This window comes from Nipponia nippon, unplaced genomic scaffold (assembly GCF_047370975.1).
Source record: "Nipponia nippon isolate SJK-2023a ecotype South Korea unplaced genomic scaffold, ASM4737097v1 scaffold_16, whole genome shotgun sequence".
Lineage (NCBI taxonomy): Eukaryota > Metazoa > Chordata > Aves > Pelecaniformes > Threskiornithidae > Nipponia > Nipponia nippon.
Window position 1 is genome coordinate 3,743,522 of NW_028262332.1, and position 18,991 is coordinate 3,762,512.

The 18,991-nt window shown below is 42.1% G+C and overlaps 1 protein-coding gene across 2 annotated transcripts in view; it reads left to right on the forward strand.

Annotated features, from left to right (window-relative positions):
- Positions 1-18,991, forward strand: part of PAPPA (pappalysin 1) — a 183,562-nt gene that overhangs the window by 13,180 nt on the left and 151,391 nt on the right. For both annotated transcript variants that reach the window (XM_009475824.2, XM_087753259.1), the window contains exon 2: positions 12,845-13,913. In XM_009475824.2, the coding sequence (XP_009474099.1) occupies positions 12,845-13,913 (1,069 nt within the window). The remainder of the gene's footprint in view (positions 1-12,844; positions 13,914-18,991) is intronic.

Sequence of the window (18,991 nt, forward strand, 5' to 3'; positions counted from 1 at the left end):
TGATACTGTTGGAGGGATCTGTGTTTCTTCTCCGAAGGTTTCTGCAGGGTTGGGATTTGGCAGCAAAGGTGGGCTGGGAGCACTTGCACTCATGGAGGAAGACACTGGTAGGAAGCTGAGCACTGGACCAAACTCTTCGTTCTGCCTCAGGCACTGATGGCAGAGGCAGAGAAGCAAGGGCCTTTCTGCCCCAACCACGTGTTTTTTGTCTCACACTGTGAAGGCCAAACTGTTTTGGTGAACAGCTTCTGCACTCTGATACTTAAGAAGGCACTAAATGAAATGGGATCTATGTATTTCATGAGAGAGAGGGAAGAAGGAAACGAGATTAGGATAGCTCTTCCTACCATCACCCATCTTCACCTTCCCTCCCTCAGGACGAACATCTCTTGCACATATATCAAGAAACCAACACTTTATTGCACATCTGTATGTCTGAAATTGGCCATAATCATTGAGTCAGGATCTAAACTTGTGTTCAGATACAACTTAAAAAACAAAAACAAAAAAAAAAACCCAAACAAACAACCTTGGTATGTTCTGGAAGTGATGTATTTCCTCTCCCCATGCACAGAATTTTCTGTGCATCATTGAGGAGGATGCACGTAAGTAGGCAATGTGGCCAACATTCTTCCAAACCCAAGAAATCCAACCAGCTGTTCAGCAGGAACGTTATTTATTGAGAACTGTCAATGTGTTCAACACATGGCGTCCTTTGCACTGACGAACTCATAGCCTGGCTTTTATGGGGTTTCTCTGACACTTGTCAAACACTGGTGACAGGGCAAGCTTGACGAGGCACATGTTTTTATGTGAAAATTATTATAGAAGGGCATTGCAACAAGATGTCCTGTCAGGAAAGGAGAGACAGAGACTAGTTGGCAGAGAAGAAAACAGAGGCATTTGCAAAGGGCAGAGGTTTCTATTTGGCTGGTGGTTTTGGGAAGAGAACAGAGATTTCCTTCAGCGATAAATTAGATGCTTTGGGAGAAAGAAAGGGTGTTTGTTTCAGCAGTGATGAAACTGCTGTGTGAGAGAGAAGCAGGCTCCCTCTTCTGCTAATTCAAGCTGCTTGTTTTGGGACATAGTGGCTGGAGGTGGACAGGTTGCTCTGGGGTTTTAGTCGCTACCTTGCAATTGCTCTGAGGTGCCTTCAGCTCTGTCCTTTCCACCTGTGACGGTGGGATAATGGTTCTCAGCATGCCTCAGAGAGATGCTGTTTGTAAGGATGAGGTAATATCACCAGTGCAGCGCTTTGATCATGTATGATGCTGTAAATGGTAAATGCCACTCCCTTGTACCAAAAAGAAGAAATGCTCAGCCGAGAAGTCCCGTTGGCCAGGGTTGTGCTAGGTCCCTCCAGCACTGTGCTGCTATAAAGAGAAGACTGAAGTTGTGGAATGCCAAAAAGAGAAAAAGACAGAGGTATATCTTGCCAATCTCCCACTTATCTATTTGTCCCATCTTTTTTCTCTTGACTTGTGTAAGCTCGTATTCATGACTACCACAGGTATTTATTTTCCCCTACTGAAAAACAGAGCTATTGCCTGAACAGTGTTACTCTGGCCACATTCCCTCCTATTCAGCACAATGCAATCTTGGCTCTTTACTAGTTAATATTTTCTGTCAACAACCTGCGAGAAAACATAAGATCGGTGCTGACAAAATTTGCAGATGTTGCAGAGTTCAGGGAGTGGTAAACAATGACCAAAACAGGACTCTCATTTGGGTGTTTTCAAAAATTGAGAACATGCAAACAGTATGCATTAGACTAAAGCCAAATGTGAAGTCATACATGTAGAAAGACGGGCGGCAGGTCATACATAAAGGATGGCTGGTGGGGGAGGGGTCTCTCACCTGGAAGCTAAATGCGTTGGAGTGACCGCCTGTTGGAATAGTTGAAGCACGTAGACGTGAGCTGCCAATGTGATGCTAGTGGCCAAAGGTTTAGAGTCATCGTTGGCTATGTAAACAAGGAAGCATTGAGCAGGACTGGGGAGGTGGTGTTATCCTTGTATTGACACTGGAGTAGCTGCTGCTGAAGTACTTTGTCCAGTTCTGGTGTCCACAGTTTAAGAAGGATGTTGTATGAAAGAGGATTTAGAGAAAAAAAAATAACAATGACAATAATTATATGATTTGTAACAAGTCTTAAAGTATTTGAGTTAAGAAGATTAAGAGGTGACTTGATCATCATGATCTTTAAGTATATGTTTGAGGAATATTAATCTGATAATTCGAGGTTGTAAATCTAATAATAGATGATATGAGTAAATCTAATGGATGCACATGGAGACTAGCAACTTCAGAACAGAAAGAAAATGCAGTATTTTAGCCCTGAGAGTAGCCAATCATTGAAAAACCTTTCTGAGTAGAATGGTGGACTGTCACCATAACTTTCAAATTAAAATTCAGTGTTTTTCCAAATTACAGGTTCTTTAAAGAGGAGTTAATTCAGTCCTCACCCGTGTTGTGTCTGAGTGCTTCTAATGTCAGATTATCCTGGGTTTTCAGCTATTACTGCAAAAATAATTGAAGAACAGTAAAGCACAGGTAGCACTAGATGCTAATTTCAAATCCTTTAATTTTCCAATATTTCTATGGATTCTCCTTGACACTGGTAGGATATTTCTAATCTCCATAATATTTCCAGCTCTTTGTAGGGTCTCCTGGACATCACTATAGTTGAATTGTCAGGCTCAGTTTCATATATTGTTAATCTTGTTTAGATTTTGTCACTGTTAACCAGAATGGTGTGCTGAGCAATGACTTGACTTTTCCCCTTCAAAACAGTCCAGTGTGCTAGTCTGAAGACAAGCTGAAAAACAAGACTGAAATGTTTTCTCATTGAAGGTAGTAAGAGTTTTACTGTTGACTTCAATGAAGCCAAGAATTTACCTCCAGAATACAAACTTCAGGGAGCAAAATCAATGTTTCCCCCTGGAAGCTGGAGCATTGACAGTGTCAGGACTGTGAAGCTAACACAGCAGACATCCATTAAAAACAAAGAAGTGAATGAGAAAGCAGAGAACAAGCTTGGGGTGACTTTTGCTGGTCGTCTCCTTGCTGGGTGGTCTGTCTCACAGTCTTAGGGCAGAACAGAGGTTGAGAAGGGTATGTAGGCTGTATGCTGAAATGCCCTATTCCTGTGACTTTCGCTGAGTTGCAAACAGAAAATGTAGACCAAAGATCCATTGAAGGTAATTAGTGTTCCGAGACAGGATTTTTTTTTTTGTTTGAGCCATCCCCAGCTGGAGACCGTTCCTCAAAATTCAAATTTAAGTCAAGTGCTCAAAATGCCCCAGTCTACTCCCTCAAACCCATGTGCACATGTATATATATAGGCCTATGCACAGAGAAAGTAGTACATGTACATGCTATTTTATTAGTCTTCATTTCTTTGGTTCCAAATTTAACCAGAAGTGGAAGGGCTGAAATAACATAAGAAAGGTTGGACATACGATATTTCCTGCTGCTCAGCTAAACACAAGAATTGCCAAAAATCTTCCAAGGTAGCTTGTTTCTTTTACATTTTTCTCCCAGGTCTGCAGACTTGAGAAGGTCAATTACTTCTGAGAAGCATTTGACTTTGGCAACTCTTATGGAAAGCGAAGTAGAATTATGACCTTTTGGAGGTTTGCCCATCGCTGTCCCATCTTGTCCTTTAAGAACTAAAGGCTGACTTTTCAGCTACAGCCTTCAGTTTAATAGGTGTGAATTTGTTTCTGTACACTTGTAAGACATTGTGAGTATCCGTGTAAGAATTTTCTTTTAGATGTCTATTTATTTGTGCTCGCAGATCAAGTGATCACTGATATTTGTAGAGCAGAAAAATACAGGCTCAGGTATTTCCAGGAGGAAAATCATACTGAAACAAATGGAATTGGATTCAAACTGAGCAGAAAAGTAGAGATCTAAAATTATATACTTAGGCTGTAGTCACCACATACTAACCTATCTGGAATGCATACTATAATAATTATATCATGTTAGAGAGGCAGGTTTTTTCAGCAGGATGTTTCCTAGAAAGCAGAAATATCTCTGTGGTTTGTGTATGGGTTTGGAACTTGTATGCAAGTATGGAGCAGGGAATTTGAGGCATGAAAATAGTCATGATTAGAGAAGGCCCGGATCCCTTTCAAAAGCGACAGCAGAAAACAGGCACAATCAGCTCCATTCTGCCTGCTGTTATTGCATGCTGTTCCGTGTATTGCATTGGAGATGTTTCTTTTAAGGTTGGGAAATTCCTCGGTTGTTTCTATTAGCACAGGAAAGATGCAGTCATATGGGAAGGCCAGACGCAATAAGATATTTGAGTCTGGATAAGATCTAAGATATTTTTACAATAAGATATTTAATTCCTACAGAGGCAAAGACCTTGCGTGGTATAAATCAGTGTAAATGCACTGGAACTACTCAGTTTTGCACTCGCAAAGTATCTGACCAAGAATGTTCTCAAAATCCAATTAAATAACTAGAACTGTTTCATGTGGAAATGCTTCTCAATTACAAAGACAAGTCTAAGCTATCATGATGTGATTTTTACAGTGTCCTCGCAGGGTGCCCTAGTTTGCATTCATGGAATTTTTTGGTTTTGTTTTGTTTTTGTAACAATGTGGATGTTGGCCATCTGTCTGATCCTGGAAAGGTTGTAAGGTTGTTCCCGCTCCCCAGGTCCCCTTCCCACTCCTTCATTGATCATAATGTTTGATTTAGGTGCCACTAGATTTCCTTCTTTGTTCTCTAGCCCTAACCTTCCCCCCCACAAACACACATGCATTGTGCAATGGTGTAAAAGCTCTCCTCTCTGCAACTGGGAGTAGTAACTGCTCAGCTGGTTCCAGTGCTGCCCTAAAGCTGCTGTAAAGGTCAGAGACAAGGGAATTCTAAAAAGCAAAACAAGCTGTGTTGTTGTCCCCCCCTTCAATCCTTGCTGTGTATTTTGATCAGCACCACAAGCAATCTCATGTGTAGACCTCCACTTCTTGCTGCTCCACGTTTCTGGCCATCAAGGGGGTTCCATAGGGCAGCATGTTGGGCATTTTTCCAGCATGGCTACGGGCTTGACTGCTGCTTGCAGCTGATTGACTTGCAGTGCTTGTCAGGCACAAAGCACATTTTGAAAGGAAATGCCATATTGAACTCCCAGTGAGCTGATGGGTATTGTGCACGGTCATCTGATGGCACAGATGTGCCCCTAATAATCCTTCCAGGAGAACGTTTCCTCCTGGGATTCTCTGGCCATCTGATCTGCTCTGAGATATGTTGACCTATCTTGACCCAGTTTATGATCAATTCTCTCTGCTGCTTTCTAAAATAAGCCCAGAAATACCACTTTATCATTTAGATTGCCCGGAAGTTATGGTACTTACGTGTCTGTTCCTTCCGTAGAAGATGCTCTCTGTGTTTGGTCTCAAGCATTAACTCTTACAAAAGGAAGGAAAGCTACTCCGTGTCAGTGTGCACAAGAGTAAATTCCTCTGTAGAGTTTTGACAGCTAATCAGTATTTGGTTAATAGTGCAGGGAGGAGGAGGAGACGTGGAAGCAGAGGTAATGTATGTTCCACCAAGCACGTTGCTGGGTGCATTCATCTGTGTGTGTAGAGTGACCCTTCTTCTGGTGTGCCATTGTATTTATGTCCTTTTTTGCAGGTTTGTGTGTGCTTCCAGTTTTGTGTGTGTTACTTGTGCATGCATCTGTGAAAGATGGGTGATTTTCATGCATGCCTATTGATATGTATCCATGTGTTTTGTAATATCTGCTTTTAAAGTAAGAATGATGTTAATGCTGGGTTTCTCTAAAGGTGAATATGCTGCCTCAGCTACAATAGGATGGTTAATTTGTAACCTGGTTCTGCTGATCAGTGAGCACAGATAAACTTGGAAGCTGTGTGTTCAAGTCTCTTTAGGCCAAACCAACAAACTTATTGATGGCTTTCCATTCCCTATATTTGAAGGATATCTGGGTTTTCATAAACACTAAACTCCGCTTTATTATCAGTGGGCCACACTAGAGTGTCTCAATCTGGCAGCCACCAACCTGAATTCTTGTCTGAATCAAGCCTGATGCAAAGCCTCCCATATTTATGACATACACCAGTGATTCCCTGAAGGAACATGCTGATGGCTGCAGAGTCCATGACTTAAAATTAAGTAGTATCAAAACGAAGCCTGCCTGTACTATCTTAATACTGTCCCTATGTCTGTATGTGTTATGATCATGTCTAATAACCTGGACACATACTGGTTTTCCAAGCTTCAACCAAAAATATTTGGTTGTTTCTGAGAACAAGGCAGACAAATAAATTGTTTTGTAGATATTAGAATATCCTTACCCTTGTTCTATGGAATATTCCTGTGGTCCCACACTTTATAGCAGGGACTGAAGTTTGACCCTTGTGAAGGATGTGCTTTTCGCTATCCATCTAAACGCCCGCCTAAACCTAGTTATTAGATCATAAACAGCCACAGTTTGTTAACCAAGTACCAGTCTCCACTGGTTCTGCAGCTTTATTGTGAAATGCTTAGGGAGATCTAGATAAGAAGTCAACCTTCCCGCTAATACGTGTTTACGCTGATACTGTATACAATGGAGCCCTTGTAAAAGCAATACCCAGTCCAAGGATGACCCTGTTATAATACTGCAAGGACTGAAGCTCGCTCCTCTGTGCCATCGGGTTATGCAGTGTTGTGTGTTCACATACACCTCAAAATCCTCACAAGCTAATAATTTCTCACTAACCCCAGCCTACCAGATCTATTTGCAGTAAGCTCATATATACTGTTAGCGGGTATATTCGCACAATAGGCTCAGTGAAGTGTCACTAATATGATTGTCCATGCCAGTGGCTGCTCTGTTGCAGCCTACAGGGTTTTGTTATCAGAAGGGGAGGATTTATGTAATGTTCAAAAATAACCAGCCACTACAAATTCATGTTTTGCTGTTTTAGCTGTTCTCACCTCCCTGTTTTCAGGCTTTAAGGTATCTCATTGAGCATATGAGTGACTGGAAATTTGAGAAACAGTACAGAATATATGCTTAATTTAATACTAAATGGCGATGATATAAAGATTTTGATATTGCAAAGAGCCTTGGGCCAAATTCTCAACGTTAAATAGGCATAGCTGTATTAGGCTCTGTATTTCTACATGATGCAGATCTTGTCTTTCATGTCAAAATAAGAAGAACTCTGTCCTTCTATCTCAGATCTGAATCCTATTGCATAGCTTGTAAAAGATAATATCTGGTGTGAATTCAGCTAGATTGACAGCAGTAGCAAACAACCCCTTTTTGCTCTCTGAAGTAGTGTGTTGCCACCTGAGCAAGTCTCGGGCAGTTTGCTTGAGCCACACCTCGTCTCAGGGGGCGACCTCAGGAGGCCTCTTAGCTGTGTTGGAAATGGTATAGACAGATGTTGCCTTAAGTACTCTGGACTTTGAATTATTTAACTATTGTGGAAGGAAGTGGGGGCTGGGGTAAGCATGGCAAAGGAAAGGAGAGATTTTTTTTTTTGTAAAACTATATTGGGTTCAACGTCATACCATGAAATATCCAGTGCAGAACTCAAGAACTGCTCCAGTGGATCTTCGCTGACTTATCCAATTGCATGGAACATGGGGATACTTAACCCAAATCTGTCGGTTTTAATTATTTTCCTCTGGACAGATAAAAGCTTTCTATAGGTTCCTGTAGAATATTTGCTCTTTCAAGCGTTCCTCTGTGCTTTGATACTAAACGATTAAAGCATGCTAAAGAAAAAAACAGCCCCAACCTTTAGCTCCCTGTTCTTGGGCCCCCTGACTGCCGCTTTGATTGTTGACCTAAATTCCCCTTTCATAACTGAGTCCTGTCACCTCTGGTTGTAGTCCCCCAGCAAAACAGGCACAGCCAATTTTCAGAAGTGCAGGGCACTGTTTTCCATTCTGCCTTGCACGGCTGTGACGGGCTCCGTAGCACACCTGATGTGTTCAAAGTCAAACTGATCTCCTTCTTCCCCTTCCCCCAGCCTCTCAGCTCCTGGAAAGGAAAGCATAACAAGTTTTTTTGGTTGGTGGTGGTGGTGTTTTTTTTTTTTTTTGGCTTCCAGTTGCTCAGCAAAGTGGGGAACCTTTTTCTGCATAAAGAATTAAATTCTTAGGTAATTCTATGGCTGGGCTGATTACCGGGAAGATTGCTTTTAGCAAGATTCAAGGAACTGCACTGAAGTGAGTGAGAGAGGTCTGGAGTCTGTTATTGATAATATTAAAGTGGATTACAGCAGCTTGCATGGGCTACTTCGGCCTCTCTTCTTTCAAACTCTGCCCACAGAGAGAGCTACTTAGGACTCTAGCAGCTACAGCCTCTAGCTGTGAGTTCCCGTTTCTCTGTGGCAACCACTGATAAACATCTGCTCCAGTCTCAGCATCGTGAGCTGGGTTACAGCAATGCCTTGTGTCCTCACCCAGGACTTTCTTCCAGAAGTTCAGCAGCTGATGCTACACACTGTGCTCATGCTGCCAAATCCTGTCCAGCGCACAGGGCCCATGCAAGGATGTGGCTCTATTTAAATCTTCAGTGAAGTCCTGAAAACAAACTAGGTTATAAATAATACCTGGCCTTGATTAGGGCCTCCTGAAAGGTCAGATGGACAGTCGTATACTGGAGCAATTGTGGGTCAGTAGTGAGAGCACTGAGATTTCTCTTTTAAAAAACAGGGAGACACTATATTTCTGGTTTTCCATGTTTAGCTTTTGGCACTGGGGCTTTGGAGCTTAATTTTCCAGCTTTCCCCACTCTTTTAATGCCTAGGAATTTACTTTTCCTATAAGGGACAAACATCATGGGACTGCAAGGAGCCTCATGGACCATCAAAGTCTGTCTTTGGCCAAGCGTACAGGAACGTGGCATCTTACTCTGTTCATGCACTTCTCTGGAGTTGTCTGAAAAATGACTCACTTCTTTGTGGGGAAGGAAGGTTACCAATGACTCTTACTGGAAAGCTGAACTAACACCTCTTCTTTTTTTTAATAAAAGATAAAATTCTGTTTTAATCCCTTGGGTTTCAGGAACAGGAGCTTTACAGGGAAAAAAAAAAACATTCAGACTAAGGAGTTAGAAGGGCTGTCAGTATTCTTCTCAGCTGTAGCTACATCCCTTTCTAGCAACTCAGGGGAAGGAGAAGTGAGGAAAACTGTTTGCTGCTGTATGAAACTTGTACATATTTTTTTAATCTAATTGCTGTGGGGAAAACAAACATCAGTTTTATTTCGCACCATTTCTTGGCTCAGAAACTTCAGGCATATTCGCCAAATTGTGGTTTTGCAGTCATTGGCTTGAGTCTCGTTTACCATGAGGCCTCTTTACACCACTCTTGGTTTGTAAAGGGATATTAAGTAGCTAAAAATGTCCTTTACCACATTATTGTAAAGAATTCTCAGTGTAAATGAGAATCTAAACTCTGTATGTTTTTCATGTAAATGTTGGTTGTGGTCACAGCTGAATTTTGAAATTTGGAGTGTCAACCATTGTGAGGGGTGATTTTGCTCAAAACCAGCCTTGTTTGGGGTAAAAGAGGCCTCTTGTTTAAAATGTTCTTAATTATGTCTGAGAAATAACTCATGGCTATGGAACCTTTTACTAAATTGAAATAAATTGTGAAAACATCAAATTATTCAGGTTTCAGAAGTTCTGGCAATTATTTCACATGTCCCTCTTCCAATGGCTTTGCCCTTATTAGTTGTCATAGAAGAAGTAATAAATTCTTTTATTATGACATCCAAAGTCCCAGCTGAAATTACTTTCATTGTGCTGGGGACAAAACGGAAAAGTGACACTCCCTTAGCCGGAGGATTCTCAGTCTAAAGCCAAAAGTAAGTGAAGGATTGGGAAAGTAGGTACAGCATACAAGCAAAAGAAGGTCATAAAGAACTGGTACGACTTGCAAGTTATAGGGAGTGTGGGTTTCTTATCCCTTTTCTTACTCTTTTTCCTTTCTCTCAAGAATAAAACAAGTCTTGCTGCTGAAGGGATTGTGTTCATCTTTTCATCAAGAGTTCGATGTCTGTAATAGTAAAAGTTTGAGAAAAGAATACTGTATGTGGCGTATTGATTCAGTAATGACCTTTGCCCTAAACTAGAAAATGTAAGGAACTGGAATAGTAGACTGTTTTAGTTCGGCAGCTTTCATACTGGCATGTTCAGTGGTGTCCCTATTGTCGCTGGTTTTTTTTCTTTTTCTGCCCTCCTTTGGCTCCCTGTAAATCTTGAATTGATGGCAGCTGTTTGAGCCAAACTCAAGACACGTTGCATCACATCAGGGTTTAAATGCTCAAAGGCAAGGGAGGATTGCTACTATTCTGTAGTATTCCTCCAGCAGCTCCATCTGTTCAGCTGAGGTCAATCACTAGCATCATGCAGCACTTCAGAGAGAGAGGAAGATGTTCTTTAATGCTGGCTAGGAAAATGAATTTCCATTCCACAATAATTTATTAGTTCTTTGGGGGAATATTTACAGCCCCAGTCAGTACAAAAAGGCAAAAAACTTGACCCTTAAAGACTGTATGGTGGACGTCCCCAGAGCTGGAGACCCCAGAAGCCTGTTCCAGGACTTCCAGCCGTCCATCCAACAGCAGGGATCTTGGATGCCTTAAGAAACAGGTGGAGCAGCTATTGCATGTGCAGCTGCCCCGTGGTCTGCAGGCCTGGAGAATTCGGTCGCTGGGTGGCAAAGGTAGCAGGAGATGAAGGGGGTCATGGCTGGGATGGGTTGACTTTCTGTGCTTGCAGTCAAAACAGCCGAGGGAGTCCCTGGGGTTCCCTCGGCCATGTTGAAGTCCCACACCTCCTCACAGAGATTTGTTGGGGCTAGCCCATTTCTGCATCACTTTTTCTGCTCTCACCATGTTGGCATTTCTTTGTGGGCAAAAACTCTCTTACAAAATGTCTGATCAGCTCTAATGGTCTTATTACAATAAGTTGAGATTTTTATAACTTTTTTTTTTTTATGACTTATTTGGAAGAGGGACTTGTCTTGCCAGCTGTCTTCTCATTCATTGCAGTATTATCCACCCACCATCGCTCGACAATACCTTCATTTGAGATTCGTAAAAATGCAGACGTTTATGGGCTCTCATACCTCTGAAAATGAATGCTTTGTAGAAGTATTTAGTCCATACAGAAAAATTAAAAAACGCTTAAAAAACAGATTCCAGAAGGTCATTGGTAGCTTTGGCTTTCATATCACAAATTTCTCAGGTAAATATCCATCCCAGCAAATGTGATTTTTTTTTAGCCTATTTGTTTTTTCCTTCTCTGGTTCTCCTCCTCTCCTTTCTCGTGATCAGAAGTAGCAGTATAAACTAGAAGCTGGTCTTGAAAAGGTTTTGAACTGAGTGCGCCCTACAGATGAATAAACACATTACCTTCCGAACCCTGGGATCTCTCTTCCAAAGGAAACAGGAAAAGGGAGAGCTCAGAGTCCCTAGCAAAATACCAGCGTGCAGAAAAAAGGCCTGTTTAATTTTTTTTAACTTTCCCATCAGAAGACTTTTTCTACAGGGGGAGGAGAAGGAGAGGGGAAGGGTGTGAGGAAAGGGGGGAAGGTGGGTGCTGGGAGAGGGGAGGAAAAATACGGTGAATGCTCCTGTAACCTTTGCTCTGTTGATACTAGACAAGACTGCACTGTTAATGAGTGATTGTTAACAGATGGCTGTTGAGCAACTTAGTCAGAAGCAGAAGATGTTATTTGGTTGTAGTGCTGGGAGGGTTAGGGTGCAGGGGTGAGGTAAGGGGATATTTAGTCTTTTCATGAGGACTGAACTGTCAGAGATTTATGATTTTCCTTTAGGCTTTTGGAAGTGAAGGCTTGGGGGAAGGATTGTTTTCTATGTGCTGATAGTAGAAAGGCCGTTTGGTGCTGAAGGCTCTAACGATTATTTTTTCAGTTGAGGGGTATCCCCGCAGCCCTTGGCCTTTGAGAACTGAAAGATGGAAATGTGTATCTTTAACTTGCCAAACCTTTTGTCCCAAACTGAGAAGGTGTGGGCTCTTCCCACAACTTGGAGCTGTCTGAAGACCGGTTGAGAGAGCTTTAGGTGTGGATCCACACATTGTCTGTGAGAGAAATCATTAGTGTATGTTCCCTGTGGTGCACCACATTGTTATTAAGTGTGTGTGTGAGGGGGCAGGAATCTTTCTGGATGTGTGTGTCCATCCGTGCACGTTGCTTGCCCTTTCCTGGTGTGGTATATACCTTGTTCAGCACATCCAACGTACCAGCGTATGCCATTTGCTTACTGATTTTTATTGGGTATGAATTTGAAGGTAGCCTGAACACATCCCATTCACTCTCTGTAGGATTTGGGTGCTTGATCCTACCAAGACTGTTGCTGTTGCTCAGTGTTTCTGAAACTGCAGTACTTAGATTTTATACTTATTTCTCCTCTGGGTATTATTAGATACGGGGTTCAGGGGTATGAGATATGAGTGAGATCAACAAGGATTGCTTCTCAAGACTTCTTATTTTTAACCAGTGATGTATGGGTTGGGTGAAGGTAAGAACCAAATGCACGGTACAACATTTTGCTGATAGAAATTTGCAAAGAGGTGTTAGTTTTTGTTCAGGAAAGGGGAATCCCATTCGTACACACCACCAGCAAAACGTGACCTTTAATGGCAAGTCTTAACATGACCTCCCACAATCATCCACACCAGATGAGTTAATGTCTGTCTTATACGCTAACTTTCTAACATATGTAGGTGAGTGTGTGTATATATACATATAGAGAAATATTTATACAATTGAAAGACTAATTTCTTTATTCTGTCATCCTTATTTATTTATATTTCTTTTTTGGGGGCACATAGGACTATATGACAAATGTTCTTACACCTCCCGTGACCGAGGATGGGTCCTGGGTATTAACACCGTCAGTGACCAGGGGAATAGAGACCCCCGCTATTTCTTCTCTCTGAAGACGGACCGTGCTCGCAAAGTAACCACCATTGCAGCACATCGCAGCTACCTCCCCAACCAGTGGGTACATCTGGCTGCCACGTATGATGGGCATCTGATGAAACTCTATGTGAATGGTGCCCAGGTAGCCACAAGTGGAGAGCAAGTGGGCAGCATCTTCAGCCTTCTGACCTTGAAGTGCAAAGTGCTCATGGTTGGAGGAAATGCCCTGAACCAGAACTATCGGGGTTATGTAGAGCACTTCAGCCTCTGGAGGACAGCCCGGTCTCAGAAGGAGATCTTGTTGGACATGGGCCAGGCAATTCACAGACAAGACACGCCTCTACCTCAGCTAGTTCTTCAAGACAGTTTACTGAATGTGAAAAACACCTGGTCTCCCATGAAGGATGGCAGCAGTCCTCAGAGCAAGTTCAGCTATCATCATGGCTATTTGCTGGATACCAGCCTAGACCCTCCTCTCTGTGGACAGACAGTCTGTGACAACACGGATGTAATCGCCAGCTACAATAAGCTCCCTAGCTTCCGCCGCAACAAAGTTGTTCGTTACCGTGTGGTAAATCTCTATGATGACAAGCACCAGAACCCCACCGTCAGCCAGCAGCAGATTGAGTTCCAGCATCAGCATTTAAATGAGGCTTTCAGCCGCTACAACATCACCTGGGAGCTGGAGGTGCTGGAGGTGAAGAACTCTTCCCTTCGCCACCGACTCATCCTGGCCAACTGTGATATCAGCAAGATTGGAGATGAGAACTGTGATCCTGAGTGCAACCACACCTTGACCGGGTACGACGGTGGAGACTGCCGACACGTACGCCACACGCTCTTCAACAAGAAGAAGCAGAACGGTGTGTGTGACATGGATTGTAATTATGAGAGATACAACTTTGATGGCGGGGAGTGCTGTAACCCAGAGATAACAGAAGTCACCAAGACGTGCTTTGACCCATATTCTCCTTACAGGTAGGCAATTTCTTAAACAAATAAGCTTTTTATGATCATATTAATGAATATTTGTCTAGATATTGATCAGCCTACTGGCTGTTGAACCCTTGTGTTGTTGGCATTATGAGCTTTGGAGTTTTTAATTAATTTATTTTTTTCTTAATATTTAGGTCAGATGACAGTTATCCAAATGCAATCTCAGTAATGGTCTCAACAGCGTCTTAACATTGAATTGGTATTCCCCATCTAAGCTAAAGAAAGTTGGTGCTAAAGACGGAAGCAGCCAACTTTGGGAGACCCATTAGCTGTTGGTTATGAGCAGTATATTGTAGCATTGCACAGTTTATTTTAACCACAGACTCTTAGGAGTGGGGATTGGATGTCATAGAAAGCTTATATGTATTTGAAGAGAGAAGAGCCTCTCAGGCATGGAACAGAACATAAATACTCTTAGGCAGTCTTTAATTCTGTAGGACTTCTTTGAAGGTAGGTAGGTTATTTTGTATTCTTAATGCTATGAGTACAGCTTTCGGTAAGCACTGCTGCAGAGGGGCAGCTGAGTCTGTGGGATATGAGGAGGGAGGTGGGTACCAGGTTCCTGGCAGTGCTGTTGCACACATTGGGTGGGTAATTGAACTCTTCTGTGCCCCTTTTTATACATATGAAAATGGGGGTAATGCCACTTCATTGTAAATGGCCGGGCAACTTTCCATGGGTGGATGTGAGTTTATAAAATCCTGAGCGCCTTTGTTGTAGTTTGAAGAGGGGCATCCCTGAATAACTTGCATCGGTTGAGTGCCACATATCTACAATTACTCCAACTTGGTTTTGATCATCTTCAGGTAAGAGTTAGTATGTTTAAGTAAAAAAGTGTTCCCTGTGAATGAGTTAGAAATATAAACACATAGAAGATGAAGGTTAAGGCTGAAATTCTGTTGTCTGTATCCCATATTACATTTTTTTTAGGGCAATTCATGGAGTCATGGGGGAAAATCACTGGATGGTCAGAACAGCCTGTGTTGTCAACACTAAAGTTCAGGTTAAGAAGGAAAATATGAGCTGTTCTGGAGTCCCTTCCATTATAGAAATTCAGGCTATATTTGTAACTTCCTTAGTGGAGAGAAGTTTTTAAACAACATTATCAGCTCTACTGGAGCTTTAAATACACATAATTAAGCTGCAAAGAAATGCTTCCTTTCCAGTTTTCTTTCTAAACTCTAGTGAGGTTGTTTTAAAAAAAAAATCCTTATAACTCAGCTTGACTTCAGTCAGTTACCAATGAACAAAGCTCAAATGAGGAAATACTTTAAATACTAATGATTGAAAATATCGAAAGGAAAAATACCAGTCTTTTAATACTCTTCAACTGGAGAGGAACACAACGAAGCAAATATCATCAAAGGCATAATGCAAATTGGATTAACACCATAGTTCTGAGAACTTGAGGTGTTAGTTATAACAGCTATGACAATTTTTAGAAAAATACATTATTTTTAATCTGATAGTACGCTTTTATCACTTGTTCTGTGACCAGCATAATACCCATACAAAATGAAACAAGAAAAGCCTTTTAAATTTTAGTTGACAGATTTAAGACTGTGCCTTAATGTTATTCTGACATACAGAGATGTTTCTATTTCAAATGAAATCTTTTTACTGCACAGACTGTACTTGCCTAAGCAAGGAATTTAGTTCCAAAACCTGAAATTACTTTAACACAGCATGGTTGCTTTTCATATGTAGTTATATGTTCCTTTTGGAGACAACCACCTTGCTGAACTTGTCTGGAAGATTTGTGTTTCATGGCATTGAGCTCACAGATCTTCTACATGTTCATTTTGGCTTGAGAAGCGCCTCCTCTTGACTGACACACTTAAGTCAGTGAGGGAGGCCTGAAGATCCTCTTCCACAGTGTAGAGCCTGAGAAAATACATAGAGCCTCCAAACCTTTTTTTACAACAGTTAGATTTACAACAGTTTGTCTTTGCACAGACATTGTAATGCAGCATTGATCATTGGCAATGAAACCAAGAAGGGCAGTAGAAGATATTCCATCTCTCTGGAGCCTTTATTAGGTGGCTGATGTGCTTAGGCTGAGCTCATATCCACCACTATGATGGGTATTTGCACCCAGCATGGCAAAATACAGCTGTTAGGCCTGTGGACTTGATCAATGAGGTTTGTAAGGCTGAACACTACTTTGAGTATTTAGGCTAACAAATACAGGTTTAGGGCAGTGGCTTTGGCAGCAAAGCTTTCATTGACCCTATATTTGGCTTTGGTATTGCCCTCAGCATCATCCCCTGAGACAGATTTCTATGCCAATTAGTGACTCAGTCAAAATCTGTGACTCAGTTGGCACTATCTGGGCCCATTTTGCATCACCAGCCTCTCTTATCATTGGCAAAGACTCCTCAGTCCCCTCTAGTGCAGGCCTTGCACCACATCAATGAAGACATCTCTACAGCCACTGAAAGCTCACATCTAATTCCAGGTATTTCCTCTGCCAAAGTTCAGTCTAACAATAGCAGAAGAAAGGGAAAAGAGCCCTCAGTCTGGTGAGGCATCAAATAAAAGGAGAAAAAAGATGATATGGTACCAGTAAAAAGTTTCCTGAGCTTTGTGCTGTAAAGACTCTTCACAGCCTTCCTTGGTACTGGGGGGGCCCTCAGACACTACTGGGTTTTGTTCCTTCTACACTCTTAGTGTCAGCAGTTGTAGCCAGCTGTTCACCATGCAGAGTTTATTCCTGAAATACTTTTGTCCTTTGGAACCAACCAAAAAGTACTAATGCTTGATTAATGCTGTTATAAACAGGAACCCTCTGCAGTGCCTCTTCATCCCCAAAAGAAGATGTATCCGTTTCCAGTCACTTTCCTTCTTCTGACTGTCTCAGTCCCAGCCCATCAAGCCTCCATCCTGGGACAAAGTTGATATGAGGCTTGTTACAAAAAGCTCTGTGGATGCTTCTTGACAAAGTGCAACCACAGGTGTGGTATCACTGGAACAATTTCACGACACCTCCTATCTGCATTATAAGTTTCTTGTGATCCCTTTGGCACCTTGGAAAAAGTGCTCAGGTACTTTGATGGTGTCCTTCAGTCACTGTTGTGGTTCATATGGTGACCTTAGAGCTGACCCCAGCAGCAGAGTTTGTTGTTTGTTTTTTTTTCTCTCCAACCTCTCTTTCTGGCATCTCTCCAAAAATATTTTCCTCCAAAGAGCTGATATTCTGTGCCATAGTCAGGTATTGGGGTTGTTGGTGCATAGAGATTTAAGTACAGTGGCATATCTATAAAGAGGTTTTCCAGAGGGACAGTTCAGAGGGACAGCACTGATGGATGGGGAATCTGCTCTCAGAGCTGCTCAGCAGAAAGCTGTAAACATTGTGGTACCAACTAGATCATCTCTCCTCTTTTTTTATAGCCTACGGGGAAAAAACAAGAGACTGGTTATCATTAGCCACACAGCAGGCTTTATCCAAGAATATCTGCCTCACTTCTTTTTATTAATTTCATGAGAGTGGGATAAAATGTATTTAGTCCCAGCACAAGATTTGCAAATATTGTTCAGCTTTTCTTTATTTCTGCAATTCTGGGAAATTAGAACATGCTAAGATCATACAGTCTGGCCCAATACAAAAGGAAGGAGCAAGGATAAACACACTTGCCAGAAAGACACATTCCTTGTGTTGTTTGGGATATTGCTGGTTACAAAATAGGGGAGACTTTGAGCTCATGACACCTACCATGGCTGCTTTTCAAAAAACTTGAAACAAACAGCAAGGGATCATAGGAAATCATGCTCTGTAAGTGCCATTTGATGTGGCAAATTCTTGCACCATACTATGGTTAACTGAGCCATTCCTTTTATGTAATATTGGGCTTGCACGTCAGGCTTCACCACAGGATCGCATGGACAGATAAGAAAGCATTCCCCTTGTTGCCTTCTTAGGAAAATGCTGATGAAATTCCTGAAACAGTAAAAGCTACTGGAGTATCTTCAGACTCCCTCTATTCATATAATCTACTGAATACTTGCTGGAAATCCCCTTAGAATAACTGACCCTGCAGACAGGCTTTCTCAACATCTGTACATGTGCACTGAAGGCTCCCGCAACCCTTCTCCTCTGCCTAAACAATGGGCAGGGATGACCTGTACATGCTCCAGAATCTATTTGCAGCACCTGCCTTTAGACTCAGGGTGACAACACACCAAAGAGCTGGAGTCCAGTGTCACGCTGATTCCACCCTTTTCTGTGGCCTTTTCCAGTGCTTGTATTGTGCGGTTCAGCAAAGCTTCGCATTGAGTCACATCAGCTCGCTCAAGATTAAGGGCATTGGTACATTCCAGTCATATGTAAATTAGATTCTGAATACACCTTTGAACAATTTGTAGAAATTTCCATAGTGGTTTTGAACAGCGATGGGCATGGCAGAGCCTTGTATGAAGAGCACACCGTGCTATGCCACGTGGATGGCAGCAATAGCAGTAAAAGCAGGAGGTAGCTGGCTAATTCACAGCCTAGCTCAACCTCATACAGATAACTGAGGTGTGGGTGCACTTCAGGGCTCCTCCATGGAGTTTCTGGTCAGATCAACCTCTTAACTCTTTTTCCTTCTCTTCCATTGGTAATCTTTTCATAAGGATTCTTTGCAAAATATGGTCAACGTACTCTGGCGGAGGGAGGCATACTTAATGCCCTTTTCTAGGAGTTAGAATAGTTGTAAGAAATACTCCTTGATTCGCAATAAAGGATTAATTTCCACCTAATCCTAAACACTAAAAAGAACAGAAGAAATTCATCAAAGCTCTTCAATTCAGGAAGCTTGAAAACTTAATCCCCTGTCCCCGAAGAAACCATTGTGCAGCTCTTGACATCAAGGATTCCTGCATTCACGCAGGTATCAGACAGACATCCAGCAAATACCTGAGTTTTTGTCTAGGGATTTGGCATTAAATGTCCACTTCTTTAATTACCAGCCCCGGGGCTTTTTAGAAGGTGGTGGAGAGGTAACACTCTCAAGGACAGAGTTGCTGTATCTTGGTAGTTGTCACCCAAAAGCCAAGTCCCAACAGGAAATCCTCTGTTCTCT